The 22083-nt window shown below is 46.4% G+C and overlaps 1 protein-coding gene across 5 annotated transcripts in view; it reads left to right on the top strand.

The window, feature by feature from the left end:
* The first annotated feature begins 2632 nt into the window (after positions 1-2632).
* The window catches only part of MTMR14 (myotubularin related protein 14), a 54041-nt gene continuing 34590 nt past the window's right edge, over positions 2633-22083 (top strand). For all 5 annotated transcript variants that reach the window (XM_010369427.2, XM_010369428.2, XM_010369429.2 and 2 more), the window contains exons 1-3: positions 2633-2934; positions 7011-7159; positions 16546-16654. In XM_010369427.2, coding sequence (XP_010367729.1) covers positions 2776-2934; positions 7011-7159; positions 16546-16654 — 417 coding nt within the window. In that variant the 5' untranslated portion in view covers positions 2633-2775. The remainder of the gene's footprint in view (positions 2935-7010; positions 7160-16545; positions 16655-22083) is intronic.

The following is a 22083-nucleotide window of genomic DNA, read 5'->3' on the forward strand; positions in this document are numbered from 1 at the left end:
AAAAAAAAAGAAGAAGAAAAATAACATTGATTAACATCAGGTTACTTTTGTTGTAAGGATTAACGGCAGAGGAAAGTTCATTATCATGCTTATTGAAAGTGGCCTGTTGGGGAAATATCTGTTATCTCTCCAGATTTCTCTGATGGTCAGATAATTAAGTTTCAGCTTGGTAAAATGTAACTTTAGCAGGAATTACTCCATTTTGGTTCTTACTCTTGTTTGTTAGGATCTAGTGCAGGTGCTTTGTCCAAAATAATGGCCTTCTATAATTTCTTTTCATTTCTTTTCTTTTCTTTTCTTTTCTTTTCTAGACAGAGTCTCAAGAGTCTCGCTCTGTCACCCAGATTGGAGTACAGTTTCGTGATCACAGCTCACTGCAGACTCCACCTCCCTGGCTCAAGGGATCCTCTCCCACCTCAGCCTCCCAAATAGCCTCTCAATGTGCGCCAGCCACCACACCTTGTTGATTTGCTTGTAGAGACAGGGGTCTCGCCGTGTTACCCAGGCTTGTCTCGAAGTCCTGGGCTCAGGTAATCAGTTTACCTTGGCATTCCAAAGTGCTGGGATTACAGGCATTAGCCACCATGCCCGGTCTGTAATTTTTCTTTAACACTATATAATGCAGTCATTTCATTCCTAGGTGTTTAAGATAAATGTGTATATAGATTTGTCAGAAAATATCTACTAGGCCAGGAGTAGTGGCTCAAACCTGTAATCCCAGCATTTTGGGAGGCAGAGGCAGGAGGATTGTCTGAGCGCAGGAGTTTGAGACTTGCCTGAGCAACATGGTGAGACTCGGTCTCTACAAAAAAATTTAAAAAGTAGCTGGGTGTGGTGGCACATGCCTGTAGTCACAGTTACTTGGAAGGCTGAGGCAGGAGGATTGCTTGAGGCCAGTAGTTGGAGGCTGCAATGAGCCATGATCATGCCACTGTACTCCAGTTTAGGCAACAGAGTGAAGCCCTGTTTCTAAAAAAAAAAATAAAAATAAAAAAAAATTAAATTAAAAACCAATCTACTGTTTTAAAACTTTAGAAGTCAGGACAGTGATTATCTGGGGGTGGAGAGGGTAGGGTGGTGGGTGGTGAGTGGGTAGATAGTGACTGAAAGTGGTCAGGAGGGGGCTTCCGGGGTGCTGGTGTATATCATACTATATGTATATCATACTTCTATTAAAAGTTTACCAAAAACGAATTACTTTCGTTACATTCGTGAGACAATCTGAGAAAATGAAACCCAGACTGGGTATTAGACCACATTAAGGAATATTGTTAATTTTCTTAGGTACGTTAATAGCCTTGTATTTTTAATGTATTTTTTTGAAGCACTAATCTGTTGTGATTAATGCTTAAGTATTCACAGATGAAATAATGTGATGTCTGGGATTTGCTTTAAAATAATTCCCTGGATGGGAAGGGATTGCTTAAACAGGATAAATAAGCAGATGTTGATTATTGTTCAAAACCAGTACATGAGGGTTCATTATACTATTGTCTCCACTTTTGTGAATGTCTGAAATATTCTAATAATAATAATAATAATAAATGAGAGGCTTTTAATCACAGAATTTCAAGGCAGTTGCTTCACCCCCGACTCCCGATTTCTACCTCAATAAAATAGGACTGATGATATAATGCACTGTACTCATAGGGATGTTGTGAGCAGCAGGGGGAGAAAAGAGTTTTATGAAATGTTGTGTTTTTGTTTTTGTCTTTGAGACGGAGTCTCACTTTGTCACCCAGGCTCTAGTGCAGTGGCGCGATCTCGGCTCACTGCAGCCTCCACCTCTGGGGTTCAAGCGATTCTCCTGCCTCAGCCTCCTGAGTAGCTGGGATTAGAGGCGCGGGCCACTATGCCCGGCTACTTTTTGTATTTTTAGTAGAGACGGGATTTCACTACGTTGACCAGACTGGTCTCGAATGCCTGACCTCGTAATTTGCCTGCCTCGGCCTACCAAAGTGCTGGGATTACAGGCGTGAGACACTGCGGCCCGCTGAAATGTTGCTTTAATATTGTAACCACTGCCATTATGGTTTCTAGTACTGATTTGTTGCCTCCAAGCGTTCCCTCCTCCTCTCCCTGTATTTTTTTTTTTTTTTTCTTAAGACAGAGTATTGCTCTGTCACCCAAGCTGGAGTGCAGTGGCTCGATTTTGGCTCACTGCAACCTCCACCTCATGGGTTCAAGCGATTCTCCTGCCTCAGCCTCCCAAGTAGTTGGGATTACAGGTGGGTGTCACCATGCCCGGCTAATTTTTTTACTTTTAGTAGAGATGGGGTTTCACCATGTTGGCCAGCCTGGTCTTGAACTCTTGGCCTCAAGTGATCCGCCTGCCTCGGCCTACCAAAGTGCTGGGATGACAGGTGTGAGCCACCACGCTCGGCTTCCCTGTAATTATTGATTCCGCTTTTCTTCTGGTTCTTTTCAATGGTTCCTTCCTGCTATCCCCATCCCCTGGCAGCCCAATGGTTGAGTCCGGTTTCCCCAGGGGAAACCCCTTGGGGCGGATCACGCGGTATCTGCGAGTGGCCTCCCTGGAGGCTACAAGGATCGCTCCGCGCCGGGGGCGGGCCAGTAATCGTAGGCGGGGCGCGGGTCCCGGGTTCCGATTGGCCAGGGCAGGAGTAAACATCCGGCGGGACGGGACGGGGCGGGGCCGGAAGTGGAGGTAGAAGGCGGTGGCTGAGGCGGTTCCGGAGGTTCTGGTGTCGGAGTTGGTGCAGGCAGGTGCTATGGGCCGGCTTGAGGCACACTGACGGAACGCGGGGCTGGGCCATGGCCGGCGCTCGGGCCGCCGCCGCCACCGCCTCGGCGGGGTCCTCGGCCTCTTCGGGCAACCCGCCGCGGCAGGAGCCGGGGCTTGGGGAGCTGCTGGAGGAGTTCTCCCGGACTCAGTACCGGGCCAAGGACGGCAGCGGGACCGGCGGCTCTAAGGTGAGACTGGAGGCGCGATGAGCTGGGGAAGGCCCCTAACTTGGGGGAATTACAGAGGAAAGGCTGAGACCAGGGGTGAGAGAAAGGTAGGAGTGGTACCTCGCCGCTGAGGAAGAGGAGAGAGAGAGGAGTTCTCCAGGGTCTGGAACCAGAGTGTTAAGAGTCAGACTTGACAACCATAAAAGGAGAAACTGGGGTCAAAATGAGCCCAGCAGAAAGGTCCTTTTTGTTTGAGAAGGGGTCTGAAGGTGAGAGATGAAGCTGAGGGGCCATTCCCTGCTTCAGGTGCCGTAGGATGAGTTGTGTCGGGGAAAAAGCCCTCGAACCTAAGAAAAATAGGGAGACGATTTCTCAGGGTCAGAGGTCAGAATGGAGCCAGGAGGTGAACCCATTGTGTTGCCCCCTTATAAGGTCTCAGCATAACTTAGGCCCATCCCTTTCCTTCCCCTATAGAGCAAGAAGACAACCCACACTCCCACTCAGTTCCTTCGTCAAAAGCAGGCCTCAGTTCCTCTTTTTCCTCCCTTTGGGATTTCCACCCAGTCCTCTTATCGCCAAACCTGGAGGGCTTCCTGTCAGCTCAGGCCATCCCCACCCTAAGCACTGGCTCGCAGTGCGATGGGAATCTTGCTGACCCTGCCATCTCATTTCCCCACATGGTTTTGGCCACTTTAGCACCAAGTTTTCCCGTGGAACTCTGTTCCATCCTGCACCACAGAACTCTGATTTGGCCCCAGAGGTTACCCTGAGTTGCGATTCTGTAGTTGGCATCTGGTAGTCTCTGAAGTAACCCAGGGAAGACTTCAGTAAGGATTGAACTTGCTCACTCTCCAAATGGCCAAGTAATTTTTCCAAGTATAGTCTGGGGACCACCTGTTTAATTATCATCTGGGGTACTTTTAAAATTTATGCTTGTGGGGTACTTTGTGAAAATAGAGATTCCTTAGTCCCACCCAGTCCTACCAAGTCAGAATTAGCATCCTCCACCTCCCCAGTTCAAGCAATTCTCCCTGCCTCAACTTCCCAAGTAGCTGGGATTACAGGACCCCACCACCACGCCCAGCTGATTATTGTAGTTTTTAGTAGAGATGGAGTTTCCCCATGTTGGCCAGGCTGGTCTTGAACTCCTGAGCTCAGGTGATCCGCCTACCTCAGCCTCCCAAAGTGCTGGGATTACAGGCATGAGCCACCGCACCTGGCCTTTTTTTTTTTTTTTTTTTTTTTGAGACAGGGTCTCGCTCTGCTGCAGTGGTGCAATCATGGCTCACTGCAGCCTCGAACTCCTGGGCTCGAGCCATCCTCCCACTTAAGCCTGCCAAGTACCCGGGACCACAGGTACACACCACCATACCTGGCTAATTTTTTTTTTATTTTTTATTTTCGTGGAGACATGGTCTCACTGTATTGCCCTGGCTGGTTTCAAACTCCTAAACTCAAGCAATTCTCCCACCTCGGCCCCCTAAAGTGCTGGGATTACAGGCCTGAGCTGCCACACCTGGCCAGTGAGGGTCTTTTGGTTTTTCTGGTCATTGGTTTTTTTGGACCCCTCTTTCAATTTACATGACACTGAAGATTAGGGTTGTCATAAGTTACACCTGATAGTGGCTGCAGCTGGCCTTAATTATCTCTCCAGGCCTTCTGATCTCCTGCAAACTTAGATGTATATGTATTTATATGTATTTATAACTGTTCAGGTAGAAGAGGGAGTTAAATCTGTAACTGAACAATCGATTGAGGTAACTCACTACCCCTTTGGACTAACCTCTTGCAAACTTCTTTTTTTTTTCCCCAGACGGAGTCTCCCTCTGTCACCCAGGCTGGAGTGCAGTGGTGCAATCTTGGCTTACTGCAACTTCCACCTCCTGGATTCAAGCTATCCTCCTGCTTCAGCCTCCCTAGTAGCTAGGTCTACAGGCATGCGCCACCACGCCTAGCTAATTTTTTTTATTTATATATATATAGTTTTTTGAGACGGCGTCTCCCTCTGTCGCCCAGGCTGGAGTGCAATGGCATGATCTTGGCTCACTACAACCTCTGTCTCCCGGGTTCAAGTGATTCTCCTGCTTCAGCCTCCCGAGTAGCTGGGACTACAGGCGCCCACCAGCATGCCCAGCTAATTTTTATAGTTTTAATAGAGGCAGGGTTTCACCATGTTGGCCAGGATGGTCTCGATCTCTTTCTTGACCTCGTGATCCGCCCGTCTCGGCCTCCCAAAGTGCTGGGATTACAGGCATGAACCACCACACCTGGCCGATGTTACAGTTCTTATGTCTTTTTTTCTGTTGTGTTTTTCTCTGAACTGTGAACAAAACAAGTAATTTTAGGGGGAGCTCTTTCTTCTATTTCACAAGCGAGTTGTGTATAAGGAGACTGCAGCTTTTACTGATTACATGGAATAGAGCTTGTAGGTACTAGTCTATGGCTAAAGAATGGGGAAGAGGGCCAGTACGGTGGCTCATGCCTGTAATCCTAGCACTTTGGTAGGCCGAGGCAGGTAGATTGCTTCAGCCTAGGAGTTCAAGAGCAGCCTGTAAACATGGACCCCCACCACTATTAAAAAATTTTTGTTGGCTGGGTGTGGTGGCTCACGCCTGTAATCCCAGCACTTTTGGCAGGCGGATCATGAGGTCAGGAGTTAGAGACCAGCCTGGCCAACATGGTGAAACGTTATCTCTACTAAAAATACAAAAAATTAGCTGGTCATGGTGGCACCGCCGCACCTGTAATCCCAGCTACTCGGGAGGCTGAGACAGGAGAATTGCTTGAACCCAGGAGGCAGAGGTTGCAGTGAGTGGAGACCATTGCAGTCCAGCCTGGCAACAGAGCAAGACTCTTTCTCAGAAAAAAAAAAAAGGGAAGAGGCCAGGTGCGGTGGCTCACACCTGGGAGGATCACTTGAGATCAGGAGTTCAACACCAGCCTGGCCAACATGGTGAAACCCCATCTCTACTAAAAATATGAAAATTAGCCAAATGTGCTCACTTGAACCCAGGAGGCTGAGGTTGCAGTGAGCTGAGATCGTGCCACTGCACTCCAGCCTGGTCGACAGAGTGAGACTGTCTTTTAAAAAAATAAAGGCTGGGTGCATTGGCTCACGCCTGTAATCCCAGCACTTTGGGAGGCCGAGGTGGGCGGGTCACCTGAGGTCAGGAGTTTGAAACCAGCCTGGCTAACATAGTGAAAACCCCGTCTCTACTAAAAATAGAAAAATTAGCCAGGCGTGGTTCTGTGCACCTGTAATCTCAGCTACTCGAGGTGAGACAGGAGAATCACTTGAGCCCAGGACGCAGAGGCTGCAGTGAGCTGAGATTGCACCACTGCACTCCAGCCTGGGTGACAGCGAGACTCCGTCTCAAAAAATAAATAAATAAATAAAAGAATGGGGGGCCGGGCGCGGTGGCTCAAGCCTGTAATCCCAGCACTTTGGGAGGCCGAGACGGGCGGATCACGAGGTCAGGAGATCGAGACCATCCTGGCTAACACAGTGAAACCCCGTCTCTACTAAAAATACAAAAAAACTAGCCGGGCGAGGTGGCGGGCGCCTGTAGTCCCAGCTACTCGGGAGGCTGAGGCAGGAGAATGGCGTAAACCCGGGAGGCGGAGCTTGCAGTGAGCTGAGATCCGGCCACTGCACCACTCCAGCCCGGGCGACAGAGCGAGACTCCGCCTCAAAAAAAAAAAAAAAAAAAAAAAAAAAAAAAAAAAAAAAGAATGGGGAAGCTGACCAAGGAAGGTAGTGGATTAGTAGCAGTTTCAGTAACTGGACCAAGAGTTCGTATGTTTTATGGGTTGTAGACCTCTTTGAATCTAATGAAAGCTGTAATCCTCTCCTCCAAATGCTCAACACCCACAATTTCAGATTCATTGTTAGGGAATTAAGAATCCTTCCTGAAGCATACAATATATGGGTTAATGAACTACATGTAGGGCCTGTGGCCTAGCATTACATCTTCCCAGCACAGAATAATTATCACCGAGGTATATGTCTTTCCCAGTGACCTCTCAGGCCATGGACCTCCTAATTCTCACCCTCAGAACCCCATAATTCTCTTTGTGGTCTGGTCTCCTCTGTGCAGGTTGAGCGCATTGAGAAGAGATGTCTGGAGCTGTTTGGCCGAGACTACTGTTTCAGCGTGATTCCAAACACGAACGGGGATATCTGCGGCCACTATCCCCGGCACATCGTGTTCCTGGAGTATGAGAGTTCTGAGAAGGAGAAAGACACGTGAGCATCATGTGACCGTAGTGTGCATGTCTGGGGAGTCCGTGGCAGCTAATCCCTGTGGCTAGGAAGTCTGTAGCTGGGCAGGGCAGACTCACTTTCCCCAGGTGTTAAGCCTCATTGGCATTTTTATTTACTTCAAGGTTGGACAAGTCAGACTGACAAGGTGGCATGGCATAGAATGAGGGGTTGGGAGTAATAGCCCTTGATTTCTGTTTCAGTTCCACCCTAGAGCTCATTGTCCTAAGACAGCTGACTTCACACTTCGCTTCTCTGAATATCAGTGTCCCTTTTTTAGAGAGTGTGGGTGGGAGGTACACTGTCAAGACAGGCTTACCAGCGTTTACCATATGTAGCACTTAGGACCCTGAGGTCTAGAATCAGACTGCTTGAGTTCACATCCTGGATTCCGCTTTTGCTGGCTGTGCAACTGATGCTGGGCAAGGTATTTAACTGCTTTGTCCTTAGTTTTCTTATTGGTAATTCTCTACCTCATGTTAATTAGTCCTTTTAAGGACTAACTAAAATTTTAGAAAAGTGGTAGTCCAGAGGATAAATAGGGCTGATAAAGCCTGACATGTACGTTGTAAGAATTAGAAATAAAAGCTACCATTTATGGTGAGCCTACCAAGACCTGAGTACCTTATGTGGGATAACAATTTATACCAGAGCAGACAGAATGCTTGGTGCGGGATGTGGCCTGTAGTTAGTCGGTAAATGGTGTAGTTATTTGATACTGATAAGTACTCAGAGCATGAGGCTCTAGGAAGTACTATATGTTGATCTCAAAGTTTGCTCCCCTAATCTCCCTACTTCCTGCTGAATTTAAGGGAATTTCAGGAGGCGTTGTCAGCACTATCTGTGAAATCCTGGCCCCGTGGGTGAAATGTTGTGAGGAGTACTGCAGCAGTCATGCTGCATAGTGCAGTAGCCCCTTGCTACTCAAAGCACGGCTAGCAGTGCACTCAATAACTTGTTAGAAACGCAGAAGCTAAAGCTCCAGAGCCACTGAGCCAGAATCACAGCAGAACAGGATGTCCAGGTGATGCGAATGCACTACCAGGTTTGAGAAGCGCTGCCATAGGCCAACTGGGGAGAATGGTTAATTCTGCCTGGTGTTTGTGTGCCAGGGAAGAACTGGAATTGGAAGGATGAGCAGGAGTTTCCCTGAAAATGTCCTTAGGGATCAACTCATATAGGGGTCCTGATCATCAGGCCAGGGAGTGTGAACCTGTGGGTTGTGTGTGGGTGTCAGTGGTTTTATTGTGCTAGGAACCCCTGAGCACTTAAGATTACAGATTCTCGGCCTGGCCTAGTGGCTCATGCCTGTAATCCCAGCCTCCTTTGGGCGGATCACCTGAGGTCAGGAGTTTGAGACTAGCCTGGCCAACATGGTGAAACGCCGTCTCTACTAAATATACAAAAGTTAGCTGGGTGTGGTGGCACACGCCAGTAGCTACTCAGGAGGCTGACACAGGAGAATTGCTTAAACCCGGGAGGTGGAGGTTGCAGTGAGCCGAGATTGCACCACCACACTCCAGCCTGGGCAACAGAGCAAGAGCAAGACTCCATCTCAAAAACAAGATTACAGATTCTAGAGCCTCTCCTGGGCCTTCTGGAATCAGAATTTCCAGTCTACATTCTGTGAGAGCTCCCTTGATGTCTTAAATTACAGTATAGCTGGAGAACCGCTGCTGCAGGCCATGGGGAGCCAGAGAAGGTTTACAGCAGAGGAACAATGCTTTAGAAGTTTAAGCACTAAGCCTTAGTTTCCTCATCTGTAAAGTGGGGATGTCTATAAGAGTGCCCATCTCAGCCGGGCATGGTGGCTCACACCTGTAATCCCAGCACTTTGGGAGGTCAAGGTGGGCATATCATGAGGTCAGGAGATTGAGACCATCCTGGCCAACATGGTGAAACCCCATCTCTACTAAACATACAAAAGTTAGCTGGGCGTGGTGGCACACGCCTGTAATCCCAGCTACTCAGGAGGCTGAGACAGGAGAATCACTTGAACCCAGGAAGCGGATATTGCCGTGAGCCAAGATCGCACTACTGCACTCCAGCCTGGAGACAGAGCGAGACTCCATCTCAAAAAAATAAAAGAGTGCCCATTTCACAAGGTTGTTGTGGGGTTCTCTAAGAAAAGAATGTTAAGGACTCTTGTAAACAGATCACAGAAATTGTATCACGTTCTCAGTTATATAACCTAAGAACTCGGGATCGCCAAGCCTAAAGAATTGGGGTTATGGCCCCGTTATTTATGGTTCTTAGCTCTTCCTTAATTCCTCCTTCCAGAATTAGGTAAACTTCGTTTCTTCTTTTTTTTTTTTTTTTTTTTAAAGACAGAATCTTGTTCTGTTGCCCAGGCTGGAGTGCAGTGGTGTGATCTTGGCTCACTGCAACCTCCACCTCCTGGGTTCAAGAGATTCTTGTGCATCAGCCTCCCAAGTAGCTGAAATTATAGGTGCGTGGCACCATGCCTAGCTAATTTTTGTATCTTAGTAGAGATGGGTTTTGCCATAATGGCCAGGCTAGTCTCAACTCCTGGGCTCAAACAATCCGCCTGCCATGACCTCCCAAAGTGCTGGATTACAGGTGTGAGCCACCGCGCCCGGCCGAGTAAACTTAGTTTCCATCAACCTTTAAGCTAAAGTTTCTGAACAAGAGGGTCTTGTTTTGTTTTTGCCTTGCCGTCCTCTTCTATCCCCTTCTTCCTACCCTCTTTGGTGCTGGGTGGCTGGTGGTTTTACCTCTGTGCCCTGATGATGACATTCTGATATTAAGCTCAGCTGTAATCAAGATGGGTTTTTTTGTTTTTGCTTTTAATTAAGATGGGGTCTGGAATGTAGTGGCACAATCATGGCTTGCTGCAGCCTTGATCCCTTGGGCTCAAGTGATTCTCCCACCTCAGCCTCCCAAGTAGCTGGGAATATGGGCACATACCACCACTCCCAGCTGATTTTTTTAAATTTTTAGTAGAGACGAGGTCTCACTACATTGCCCAGGTGGGTCTCCTGAGCTCGACAGATTTCCTTACCTCGGCCTTTCAAAGTGTTGGGATTAGAGGTTATGTGCCACCGCACCCAACAGAGTGGTTCTTTTCTATGTTGATTTTATGAGTGAATCAACTGGGGATCTTTCTACAATGCAGAGATTTCAGTAGACCTGAGGTGGGCCTGACATTTGGCATATTCTAACAAGCTCTCAGGTAATACCAAATGTTACCCTTCAGTAACATAATAGTACATTGAGGAACCTAGTCGTGGTTGCCTTGTAGAAGCTTTTCCTGGAAGGAAACAAGTTTAGTGTTGATCCCTTGAAGAGAAAGAAACTAATATTTATTGAGTACCTCCTATTTGGCAGGTATTGAGGTTTTAGATAGATGAAGTTGAAGCCCAGAGAAGTAATTTGCCTTTGCCCAAGATCACAGAGGTAGTAAACAGAGTGGGGTTAAAAGCTATGTTTCCTGACTCTGCCTGTCTGCCTTTTCTTTCACCACTCCGGCTCTCCCACCTTGTCTAGCAGAACCTCACAGTCAGGCCAAGGCCGCTATGGAACATCATTAACCTTAGAGGAGCTTGTTGGAGTTTGCTTTTACTTTGCACTCCTTGCAAGGCCTTAAAGTGTTACTGAAGTGATATTGAGTGGGTGATGCCTACTTGTTGAAAGGGGGGACTTCGGGTGTGTTTGGGTGGGAAGAAATAGAATTTTTTGCTTTTTTACTGTCTGGCTTGGCTGTTACTATGATGCCGAATTAAACTGAATAGACTGAATAAAAAATAGACTGAATTAAACAGGGTAGAATTGGATTTAAGCAATGTTTTGGTCCTGTTAAGGAACCTCTCCAATTTGGTTCATCATCTGGGAATAGAAGCCTGGATAGAGATCCCTGAATAGCCAAGACATGTTTGTCAACAGTGTTCATTCAGCTGCTGCTGTGTAGTAGACCTCAGGGATCAAGTTGGACGCCAAATAGAAGAAGTCCTTACCAGTAGGTCTAGTGGGAAACAGAGTCCAATAAAGAAGCAATAACTGTTAATAAGAGCTGGAATTGGGGGAAGTACAGGTGAGGCTCTGTGGGATAGTGGTTAAAACCATGGGCCCAGTGGCTACCCACCAGGGTTTAGAATCTCAGCTACCCTGTTTACCTGTTCTGTGACTTTGGGCTAGAGATTTCATCTCATTAAACTACCTCCTCTGTAAAATGGGGTAAGTGAGGACTGAGTGAGATAATGTGGGTGTAAGCTCTACTTTGTGCCTCTTATCTATTAAATAATATCAGCAGTAACATTTATCTCAGAAAGTTGTGAGGCACATCACAGGAATAACCCACCTAGTTTGGTAAGTGTGGTGCCTGTCTGGGAAAGCTTCCTATTGGAAATAGGCGATAACAGCATTTTCTTCTGTATTTGAAAATACTTTGGCTGGGCATGGTAGCTCATGCCTATAATCCTAGTTACTGGAGGCCAAGATGGGCGTTTCACTTGAGCCCAGGAGTTTGAGACTGAATTAAACTGAATAGACTGAATAAAAAATAGACTGAATTAAACAGTCTGGGCAACATGGTGAGACCTTGTCGCTACGAAAAATACAAAGCATTAGCCGAGTGTCATGCTATGTGCCTGTAGTCCCAGCTCCCTGGGAGCCTGAGGTGGGAGGATCACCTGAGCCCAGGAGGTCAGCTGCAGTGAACCATGGCACCACTGCACTCCAGCCTGGGCAACGGAGGAAGACCTTGTTGGGAAAAAAACAACAAAATCTCACTACCTGGTAACATCTTGCCAGAAATTTCAGTGCATACATTACAAATGTAAATACGGAAGCCTACATTTATCCCTTCAAATGTGAGTATTATGTGCCAGACACAGCTCAGTGCTTAGCACTGCAGTAAAAGAATCCTAAGGACAAGAGATAATAAAATAAAAACAGGAACTAGTGAGAGAACAGAAACTGAATTGCTTCTTTTTTTTTTTTTTTTACAACGGAGTCTCATTCTGTTGCCCAGGCTGGAGTGCAGTGGCGCAATCTGCTCACCGCAACCTCTGCCTCCTGAGTTCAAGCAGTTTTCCTGCCTCAGCCTCCCGAGTAGCTGGGATTACAGGTGCGTGCCACCAAGCCTGGCTAATTTTTGTACTTTTAGTGTAGACAGGGTTTCACCATGTTGACCAGGCTGGTCTTTACCTCCTGACCTCAGGCGATCTGCCGCCTGAGCCTCCCCAAGTGTTGGGATTACAGGCATGAGCCACTGTGCCTGGCCAGAAACTGAATTGGCACTTGATATAGGGGAACCGGTAAAGGAACCACTGGCCGGCCTAACAAGAAAAGCTGGGTCATTACATTAAAAGACCTCCCTAGAGGAAACTGCTTATGTGTCCTCCACCAGGGGTTTTTTGTTTGTTTGTTTTTAACAGAAGTTTAGCCTGAGAAATGCAGCTTGGTTTTGAGGATAGAACTTAACCTGGGAAAATCAGATGTAGGCAGGGTTCAGAGGACTGGTATGAGCTAAGTGAGAGTCAGTTGCAACATATGGTGCTGACCAGATCTGTGACATTGGCCATGGGCCAAGTAAGTGGGAGGAAGGCCACTGTGGCAGTACTAAAGGTGCTTGGTTTTATGTTCTCGTGGTCTAGTTAGGCAATTAATTGGTACTGAGGTGCCTTTTGATTTCATAGAGAAACTGGGTGAGGGGAAGGCAGCACACTCTGGTTCTCTGTCAGCTTGTGTGCCTAGGCCTGCCTGGTGGGTTGTTGCCACCCTATGGGTGCTTTGCTTTCTTTCTTTTTTTTTTTTTTCCCAGACGGAGTCTTGCCCTTCGCCCAGGCTGGAGTGCAGTGGCACGATCTTGGCTCACTGCAAACTCTGACTCCTGGGTTCAAGCAAAAATTCTCCTGCCTCAGCCTCCTGAGTAGCTGGGATTACAGGCATGCACCACCATGCCAGGCTAATTTTTTGTATCTTTAGTAGAGTTGGGGTTTCACCATGTTGGCCAGGCTGGTCTTGAACTCCCGACCTCATGATCCACCTGCCTTGGTCTCCCGAAGTGCTGGGATAACAGGCGTGAGCCACCGCACCTATGGGCACTTCTTTGCAAAGGCACCCCAGCCTCTTCAAGTTTGCCATTCTTCCTCCTTCTTTGAACAGAGAAAAAAATTTAATTACAGAAATTATATCTTACAGGAAAAGACACCATGGGAAGTTCAGTCCTCTTTTTATACCCCTTTGTTCTCTTTCCAAGATCATCAAACTATTCGTCCTGGTTTTTATTTGAAGTCTGCTTTTTAACTTCATTTTCAGACCCCCATTTGATAGCAGTTATATTGTCAAGCCACAATCACCTATATATATCTTGTATATATATATATATATATCCTGTTATCCTATATATATCTGCTATATATATAGTATGTATATCTCCTATATATCTCCTGTATATCTCCTCTATATATGTATCTTCTGTATATGTCTTCTATGTATATATCTCATATATATGTTTCTCATATATATATATATACATATTTTTTTTTTTTTTTTGAGATGGAGTCTCGTTCTGTCACCCAGGCTGGATTATAGTGGTGCAATCTCGGCTCACTGCAACCTCCACCTCCTGGATTCAAGCAATTCTCCTGCCTTAGCTTCCCATGTAGCTGGGATTACAGGCGCCTGACACCACACCCGGCTAATTTTTTTGTATTTCTAGTAGAGATGTGATTTCACCATGTTGGCCAGGCTGGTTTTGAACCCCTGACCTCAAGTGATCTGCCCGACTTGGCCTCCCAAGGCACTAGGATTACAGGTGTAAGCCACCACGCCTGGCCCCTAGATATAGTTTAAGTAAGAATTCGGTAGTATTTTAAAGACTTTGTGTTTTTATTAACCCTAACAGCATCCAGATACATTTAAAGAGGTACTGCAAGTATGTGGGAGTCACTGATTTATTCCTTCTGAGATAATATTTGGGTGCATGTGTACAAGAGGAGCTGTGTAATAACATGCAGATTCCTAGAAGGATTAGGATGTGAAAGGAATTAAATTCCCTCTAGGAGTTGATCTGAAAGCTCAACCCTTTTAAGGAAGGAACGTGAGTGTCTTTCCTTCCTTCTGCTGGGTTACTCTGCATAGCTGGGAAAGCTTCCTGCTCTAACTTCGCTGCCTCTTGTTTCTCTTGCTATCAGAAGCTCTGACTGGCTGATGTGAGCTTTGCCAAAGGTTGGTAGGTGAGTTTATTTATTTATTTATTTTTAGACGGAGTCTTGCTCTGTCACCCGGGCTGGAGTGCAGTGGCCGGATCTCAGCTCACTGCAAGCTCCGCCTCCCGGGTTCATGCCATTCTCCTGCCTCAGCCTCTGGAGTAGCTGGGACTACAGGCGCCCGCTACCTCGCCTGGCTAGTTTTTTGTATTTTTAGTAGAGACGGGGTTTCACCGTGTTAGCCAGGATGGTCTCGATTTCCTGACCTCGTGATCCGCCCGCCTTGGCCTCCCAAAGTGCTGGGATTACAGGCTTGAGCCACCGTGCCCGGCCAGGTAGGTGAGTTTATGAGAGTGAACCCTTATTTTAGGGAAGTGTGATTTGATATGGGTGTGACTTGCTGGAGCTCACTTCTAAACCTGACTCATGTTCTAGAAGCTCACTTACCAAGCCCAGTGCGTTAACTACTACACGTCCCTGTGTCACACATGGCTTCTCTTATGCCTCCTATGCTCTGTGCGCTGTTGGCCATATGGACTGTGAAAGCAGAGGCCTAGAGCCATGTGGACCAAGAAACGTTATCTCATTCTGCCCTCTAAAACAGCACTCCCCAACCTGTTTGACACCAGGGACCGGTTTCGTGGAAAACAATTTTTTCACGGCAGGGAGGGGAAAATGGTTTCAGATGAAACTATTCCACCTCAGATCATGAGGCATTAGGTTCTCTGCAACCTAAATCCCTCACATGCGGAGTTCACAATAGGGTTCGAGTTCCTATGAGAATATAATGCCACCGCTGATGATCTGACAGGAGGTGGAAGTCAGACGGTAATGCTCACTTGCACCCTGCTCACCTCCTGGTTCCTAATGGGGCACGGACTCGTACTGGTCTGGGGCCCAGGGCTTGGGGACTGCTTGCTCTAAAAGATCACAAAAATCTATATTCAGAGTTATGTAAAAAATAGGTAAATACTTAGGCCGGGCGCGGTGGCTCAAGCCTGTAATCCCAGCACTTTGGGAGGCCGAGACGGGCGGATCACGAGGTCAGGAGATCGAGACCATCCTGGCTAACACGGTGAAACCCCGTCTCTACTAAAAAATACAAAAAAACTAGCCGGGCGAGGTGGCGGGCGCCTGTAGTCCCAGCTACTCCGAAGGCTGAGGCAGGAGAATGGCGTGAACCCGGGAGGCGGAGCTTGCAGTGAGCTGAGATCCGGCCACTGCACTCCAGCCCGGGTGACAGAGTGAGAGTCCGTCTCAAAAAAAAAAAAAAAAAAGATAAATACTCACAAAAATGGTCCTGTGATTTCCAGAGAGGGTCCCCAGGGCATCAGGTCTTATCCTGGGAGTTAAAAATTGGACACCCTAGACATAACATCCAGTTTTCTGTGTATGTTTCTGAATTTTGTGTATGTCTTCAGTTTAGCTCACCTATTTTTCTTGTAATCTTAAAGGTTCAGAAATCAGAGTGATTTAAGTTTTAATACCTATAATTAGCACTTTTTGCTTTTCCTGAAAAACTTAATCTATCTCATGCCTGTAATCCAGCAGTTTGGGAGGCCGAGGTGGGCGGATCACCTGAGGTCAGGAGTTTGAGACCAGCCTGGCCAACATGGTGAAACCCTGTCTCTTCCAAAAATAAAAAAATTACCCAGGTGTGGTGGCTCACACCTATAGTCACAGCTACTTGGGAGGCTGAGGCAGGAGAATCACTTGAACCTGGGAGGTGGAGGTCGTGGTGAGTCAAGATTGCGCCACTGGGCAACAGCAGTGAAACTCTGTCTCAAAAGAAAGAAAGAAAGACAGAGAGAGAGAGAGAGAGAGAGAGAGAGAGAGAGAGAGGGAGGGAGGGAGGGGGAGGGAGGGAGGGAGGGAGAGAGAGAGAGAAGAAAGAAAGAAAGACAGAGAGAGAGAGAGAGGGAGGGAGGGAGGGAGGGAGGGGGAGGGAGGGAGGGAGAGAGAGAGAGAAGAAAGAAAGAAAGAAAGGAAAAAGAAAGAAAGAAAGAAAGTCTCAAAAAAAAAGATGGATGGATGGACGGACGGACGGACGATAGATGATATAAAATTTCGGAATGACATTTAATTTCAAGCAAGCATTATATACACAGATCTGGTATGGGGGTCTGTGTGAATAAACAAATATACACAAAGTTCCCACTTCAAAGTCAGCTTGACCTGCTTTTCTTGCCTGTGTGTTAGGTTTGAGAGTACCGTACAGGTGAGCAAGTTGCAAGACCTCATCCACCGCAGCAAGATGGCCCGGTGCAGAGGACGGTTTGTCTGCCCAGTAATCCTGTTCAAGGGCAAGGTAAGGCCCATACCATAGCTTCATGTTCCAAGACTCTTCTGGAGTAGCTGACTTAATGCAAAGTATAGGGTCTTTTTTTCCCTCAACATTTAGTAGCCAAGCATTGGGTGGTTACTGGGTGCCTGGTGTTGTGGGAAGCAGTCCAGAGAAACAGACCAATTCTGACTGAAGGATGGTTCTAGGTAGGGAAGGGATGGTCACACCAGCATACCCCACCCTGTGTTCTAGAGCCAGACTGCCTGGGTTCAGATCCTGACTCTTATTTCCTGCCTATGCAAAGCCTCCTTTTCCTCTCCTATAAAATGAGAATAATAATCACCTATTTCAAAGGTTTATGGATTAGATTAAATCAAATGAGTTCATATATTGTTGGTCCATTCTTTCAATTATATAATTCACCAAGTAGTTATTGTATGTTGTGTGCCAGACACTGCTTCAGGCCTTAAAATACATCACGTAAAGCAGACAAAAATCTTTATTCTCATGGAGCTTATTTTCTAAGGACTTCTGTTAATTTGGCTCCCCAGTATGGTTTCATTTTACCTATCTTTCGGTGTAAGGGATGTGCCCATTTCATTGCAGATGAAACAAAGGCTCAGAGTGACTAAGTAACTTCCCTAAGTACAGGGTACACATCAGGGCAAAGGATGAAGGGAATTGAATGAGGAAGGCTGCAGGCTGAGCAGGGAGGTGGCTCTGTGTTTGCTCAGAAAGCCATTGTGATGTTTGAGCAGGGAAATTCCGAATGCAATAGCAACTGGGGAAAAATTGGTCCTGGAGGAGTGGACCAACATACAGAGAGCCTCAGAGTGGAAGGGAGCGGAATTCAGTCTGTTCATTTAGCCGGTATCTGAGTGCCTCAGTGGTCAACGGCAGGGCAGTGGGGAGAGTCTTGACTGTTGTCTCAGTCCCTGGTATGCCTTTTTTGTAAATTGGGAAAGGGGAGGAAGGAAGGGAGACTCTGCCAAAGGCTTTCTTTGGCAGATCAGTTTTCAGAAGTATGTATGGAAGTTAGGCCCTAGAAATTGATCTTCCTAAAGCTGTTGCCACTTTGGAAAATTTTCATGTTCCCGAAAGTTATTGGAGCTTTTTTTTTTTTTTTTTTTTTTTTTTCTTTTGAGATGGAGTCTCTCTCTGTTGCCAGGCTGGAGTGCAGTGGCCCAAACTTGGCTCACTGCAACCTCCACCTCCCAGGTTCAAGCAGTTCTTCTGCCTCAGCCTCCTGAGTAGCTGGAATTACAGGAGCGTGCCACCACACCCAGCTAAGTTTTGTATTTTTAGTAGAGACGGGATTTTGCCATGTTGGCCAGGCTGCTCTCGAACTGCTGACCTCAGGTAATCCGCCCACCTTGGCCTCCCAAAGTGCTGGGACTACAGGCATGAGCCACCATGCCTGGCCTGCAGCTTCATTTTAAAGAGTACCACCCTGTGCAGCACAGTGCTCGTCATTAGAAGTTGCACAGGAGATACTCCAACCAGTGTTTCTATAGAACAGCAGTTTAAGGATATGCTTGTGAAAAGCATTCCCTGTCAAATAAGAATTAGAAATACTGCATACTAGATTCATAAAGTAGATTGTTAAATGTATGCTGATATAGTTAAGGCTCTGAGAAGTCTTGTAGCAGAGAGGCCTGTGTTAGGTCAGACACGTGGCTCACAGCAGGCACTTAGGAACTAGTATGATGGTGGCAGCATTATTATTACCAGCACTACTTTAGGGGCACCAGCCTCTGCCAGGTTGAGGAAGAGAGAGAGGTGTGTTAAGAAATGCTTGCTTCCACAACCTAAATGTCCAACAGATGAATGGATAAAGAAAATATGGTACATGTACGCAATGGAGTACCATTCAGCTATGAAAAATAATGAGATCCTGTCATTTGTATCAGTATGGATAGAGGTCATTATGTTAAGTGAAATAAGCCAGGCACAAAAAGACAGACTTCACATGTTCTCACTTACTTGAAAGCTAAAAAAATTAAAACAATCGAACTCATGAAGATAGAGAGTAGAATTATGGTTACCAGAGACTGGGAAAGGGTACTGGCAGGGACAAGGGGGAGGAGTGGGGATGGTTAATGGGTGCAAAAATATAGTTAGAATGAATAAGATCTAGTATTTGATAGCACAACAGGGTGACTACGATCAACAATAATTTATTGTACATTTAAAAATAAGAGTATAATTGGATTGTTTGTAACATAGGGGATAAATTCTTGAGGTGATGGAACCCCATTTACCCTGATGTGATTGTTATGCATGGTATGCCTGTATCAAAATATCAGCCGGGCGCAGTGGCCCACGCCTGTAATCCCAGCACTTTGGGAGGCAGAGGCAGGCGGATCATGAGGTCAGGAGTCCGAGACCAGCCTGGCCAACATAGTGAAACCCCATCTCTACTAAAAATACAAAAAATTAGCCGGGCATGGTGGCAGGCGCCTGTAGTCCCAGCTACTCTGGAGGCTGAGGCAGGAGAATTGCTTGAACCCAGGAGGCAGAAGTTGCAGTGAGCCAAGATCATGCCATTGCACTGCAGCGTGGGTGACAGTGCCAGACTCTGTCTCAAAACAAAAAAAAAACTCATGTACCCCATAAATAAATAAATGTACACACAAATATTTTTAAAACTTAAATACTTCCAGCAGAAACAGAAAATCAAATACCGCATGTTCTCATTCATAAGTGGGAGCTAAACAACAGGTACGCATGGTCATAAAGGTGGAGACAGTAGACACCGGGGACTCCAAAAAGGGGAGAGAGGAGGAGGAGGCAAGGGTTGAAGAATACCTATTGGGTACTATGTTCACCATTTGGGTGATGAGTTAAATAGAAGCCTAAACGCCAGCATTACACGATATATCCATGTAACAAACTTGCACGTGTACCCCTGAATCTAACGTTTAAGAAAAAAAGAAATGCTTGTGTTCTGCTTCCTTCAAAACGCAGTTCAGCATGGCTAGTGCAACTGAGGAACTAAGGGTTATATTTTACTTCATTTCAATTTAATTTTTAAGGCTTGAAGCAGTATAAAAGTTTGTCGTTGTTAAAAAGAACTTTGAAATGGGCCCACATTTCCCTTAAAATGCCCAAAGGTTTTTTTTTTTTTTTTTTTTGAGACAGTCTCTGTTGCCCAAGCTGGAGTGCAGTGATGCCATCTGCCTCCCAGGCTCTAGCGATTCTTGTGCCTCCACACCTGGCTAATTCACATGCCTCCACACCTGGCTAATTTTTGTCTTTTTAGTAGAGACTGAGTTTCACCATGTTGGCCAGACTGGTCTCAGACTCCTGGCTTCAAGTGATCTGCCCACTCTGGCTTCCCAAAGTGCTGGGATTACAGGCATGAGCCACCACACCTGGCCAATGCCCAAAGTTTCACATCCTACTGAAGATATGCTTTAAGTGTAAAATACACATCAAATTTTGAAGATTTAATAGAAAAAATGTAAAATATTCATTTTAAAAGTGATTACATGTTGACCTAATGTCTTGGATATGATGGGTTAAGTAAAATATTTAAATAATTTTTCAAAATTCAGTTCAAGCATTGAGCGGTAAGTTCTCTTACCATTTTCTCCCCAAACACTTGTGTCTGGCTTTTAGACCACTGAAACTGGAACAGTTCGTCTTTCTTTTTGTTTAAGAGGTGGGGAGCAGAGGTCAGAGGTTACTAAATTAGCAAATCATCCAGAGTACTTTTCCACAGACAGAATTAGAGGCCATTCCTAACTAGGTAAATGGAGAGCATTCAGGGTAGATCTTGCGTTTTCAGTCAGGAGCCAGCTTAAAGGGCAGAGATGATTGGTTATAAGTCACAACCATGAGACAGGTGTCTATCAAGAGGGGTCAGCCCTCCCCAGGGACCTTCCTGAAGAGGCCGGTGCCCCACTTGGGGACTTGGCCAACTTGTTCTTCTCCATCTGACTCTGGGGTTTTGCTGGCCTAGGTCTGGCTGCCTCAGTTACTAGAAAGACAAGGTCAATAGAAGGGATGTGGAAGAAGAATTGGGAACAGAAAAAGGGTCTCAACTCAACAGCCAAAAAGAAGGCAGCTATCTTCACTGAAAGATTTAACAGAAATAATGCAAAGGAGAGTGAGGTCAGCTGCCAGCAGCTTAGATGAAGTGGGGAGGGTGGACATGATACAAATGCCAGTGGAACAGGCAGCCACACACCCTCCCAACATCTTGAGGAAATCAGACTTACCCCTTTTCTTTGGAGTCTTAGAGGTCCTCAGCCCTTTCCTGCAGAAGCATCCACTTTGCTCCTCACTACTTGACTGATTCCTTAAAGCAAGGGCTTTTAACAGGGTCTGGGGGTGGATTCATCAGTGGACTTGAGAGAGTCCAGAAATCCCTGGAAATGTAAGTAGATTATGATGTGTACATATATTTTTTTTTTTAGGAGATGGTTGATAGTTTTTATCAGATTTTCAAATTGCTTTTAGACCCACAGAAATTTAAGTGGCCCCCACTGGAGTACATCCTACTTAGGCCAGCAGGAATGCCAGCCCTTGGTAGGCTTCCTCAGTAGGTTTCCAGGATAACCTCTCCACAAACCAGCTCTTGCCCCAGCACCAGTAAAGCCCCTCACTCTGTCCCAGGTAGCTTTTCTATTGCTGTCCCCACCCCTAGGCTGCTGCTACCTCAGGGAGAGCCAGAAAGTGACCTAATTGTTCCCATGCACAACTCTTTGCTGTAGCAGCAAAACTTTCCTTCCCATTATGTTACAGGTAGAGAAGAAGTCTTCAGATGGTACTTGGCAGTCTTCCAGGGATCCACTTTCCATTTGCACATTGTGTGACCTGTTTAGCAGTGAGCTTCACTCCTTGTCTGTCACCTCACAACTTCCCCATTGCAGTGTAACGGGGCCATGTTCTCCTAGCCTTTAGCTAAATTCTGGGCTGGTTTGGCTTGCCATCACCAGGTATCTCCTCCCATTCCCCCCACCCTACCACATTTCAGCAAACATTATTTATTTAAACAAGTAACCTTACAATTAGATATTGAAGTTTGTGCCAGTTGCCTGGTTTCTAGAATTCTCTTGCAGTGATCCCTTCAGTGATGAGGAAAAGAAAGCTCTAAAACATTTCTCATCCACCCCCGCTAGAAAGGTTTTTCCCCTCTACACTGAACAGTTCCAAATCACAGTAAGCACATAGGCTTTGGGGGTCAGTGGGTTTTCAGTGGGTTTGGATCAAATCCTAGCTTACCCCTCGTTATGTGACCTTACATATCACTTAACCTCCTTGAGCCTGTTTTTCTTTTCTTCATCTGTGTAACAGCAACAATGCATGCCACCTGCCACATGTCCCTCATGGGCTTGTTGTGAAAATTCAGTGAAAAGATGGCGGGTTTTTCAGTACCATGTCCAGCATGTGGTACACATGCAACAACCACCCAATCTGATCCGATCGTGTTGGTAACGCGCCTCTTG

The sequence above is a fragment of the Rhinopithecus roxellana genome, chromosome 1 (assembly GCF_007565055.1).
Source record: "Rhinopithecus roxellana isolate Shanxi Qingling chromosome 1, ASM756505v1, whole genome shotgun sequence".
NCBI lineage: Eukaryota > Metazoa > Chordata > Mammalia > Primates > Cercopithecidae > Rhinopithecus > Rhinopithecus roxellana.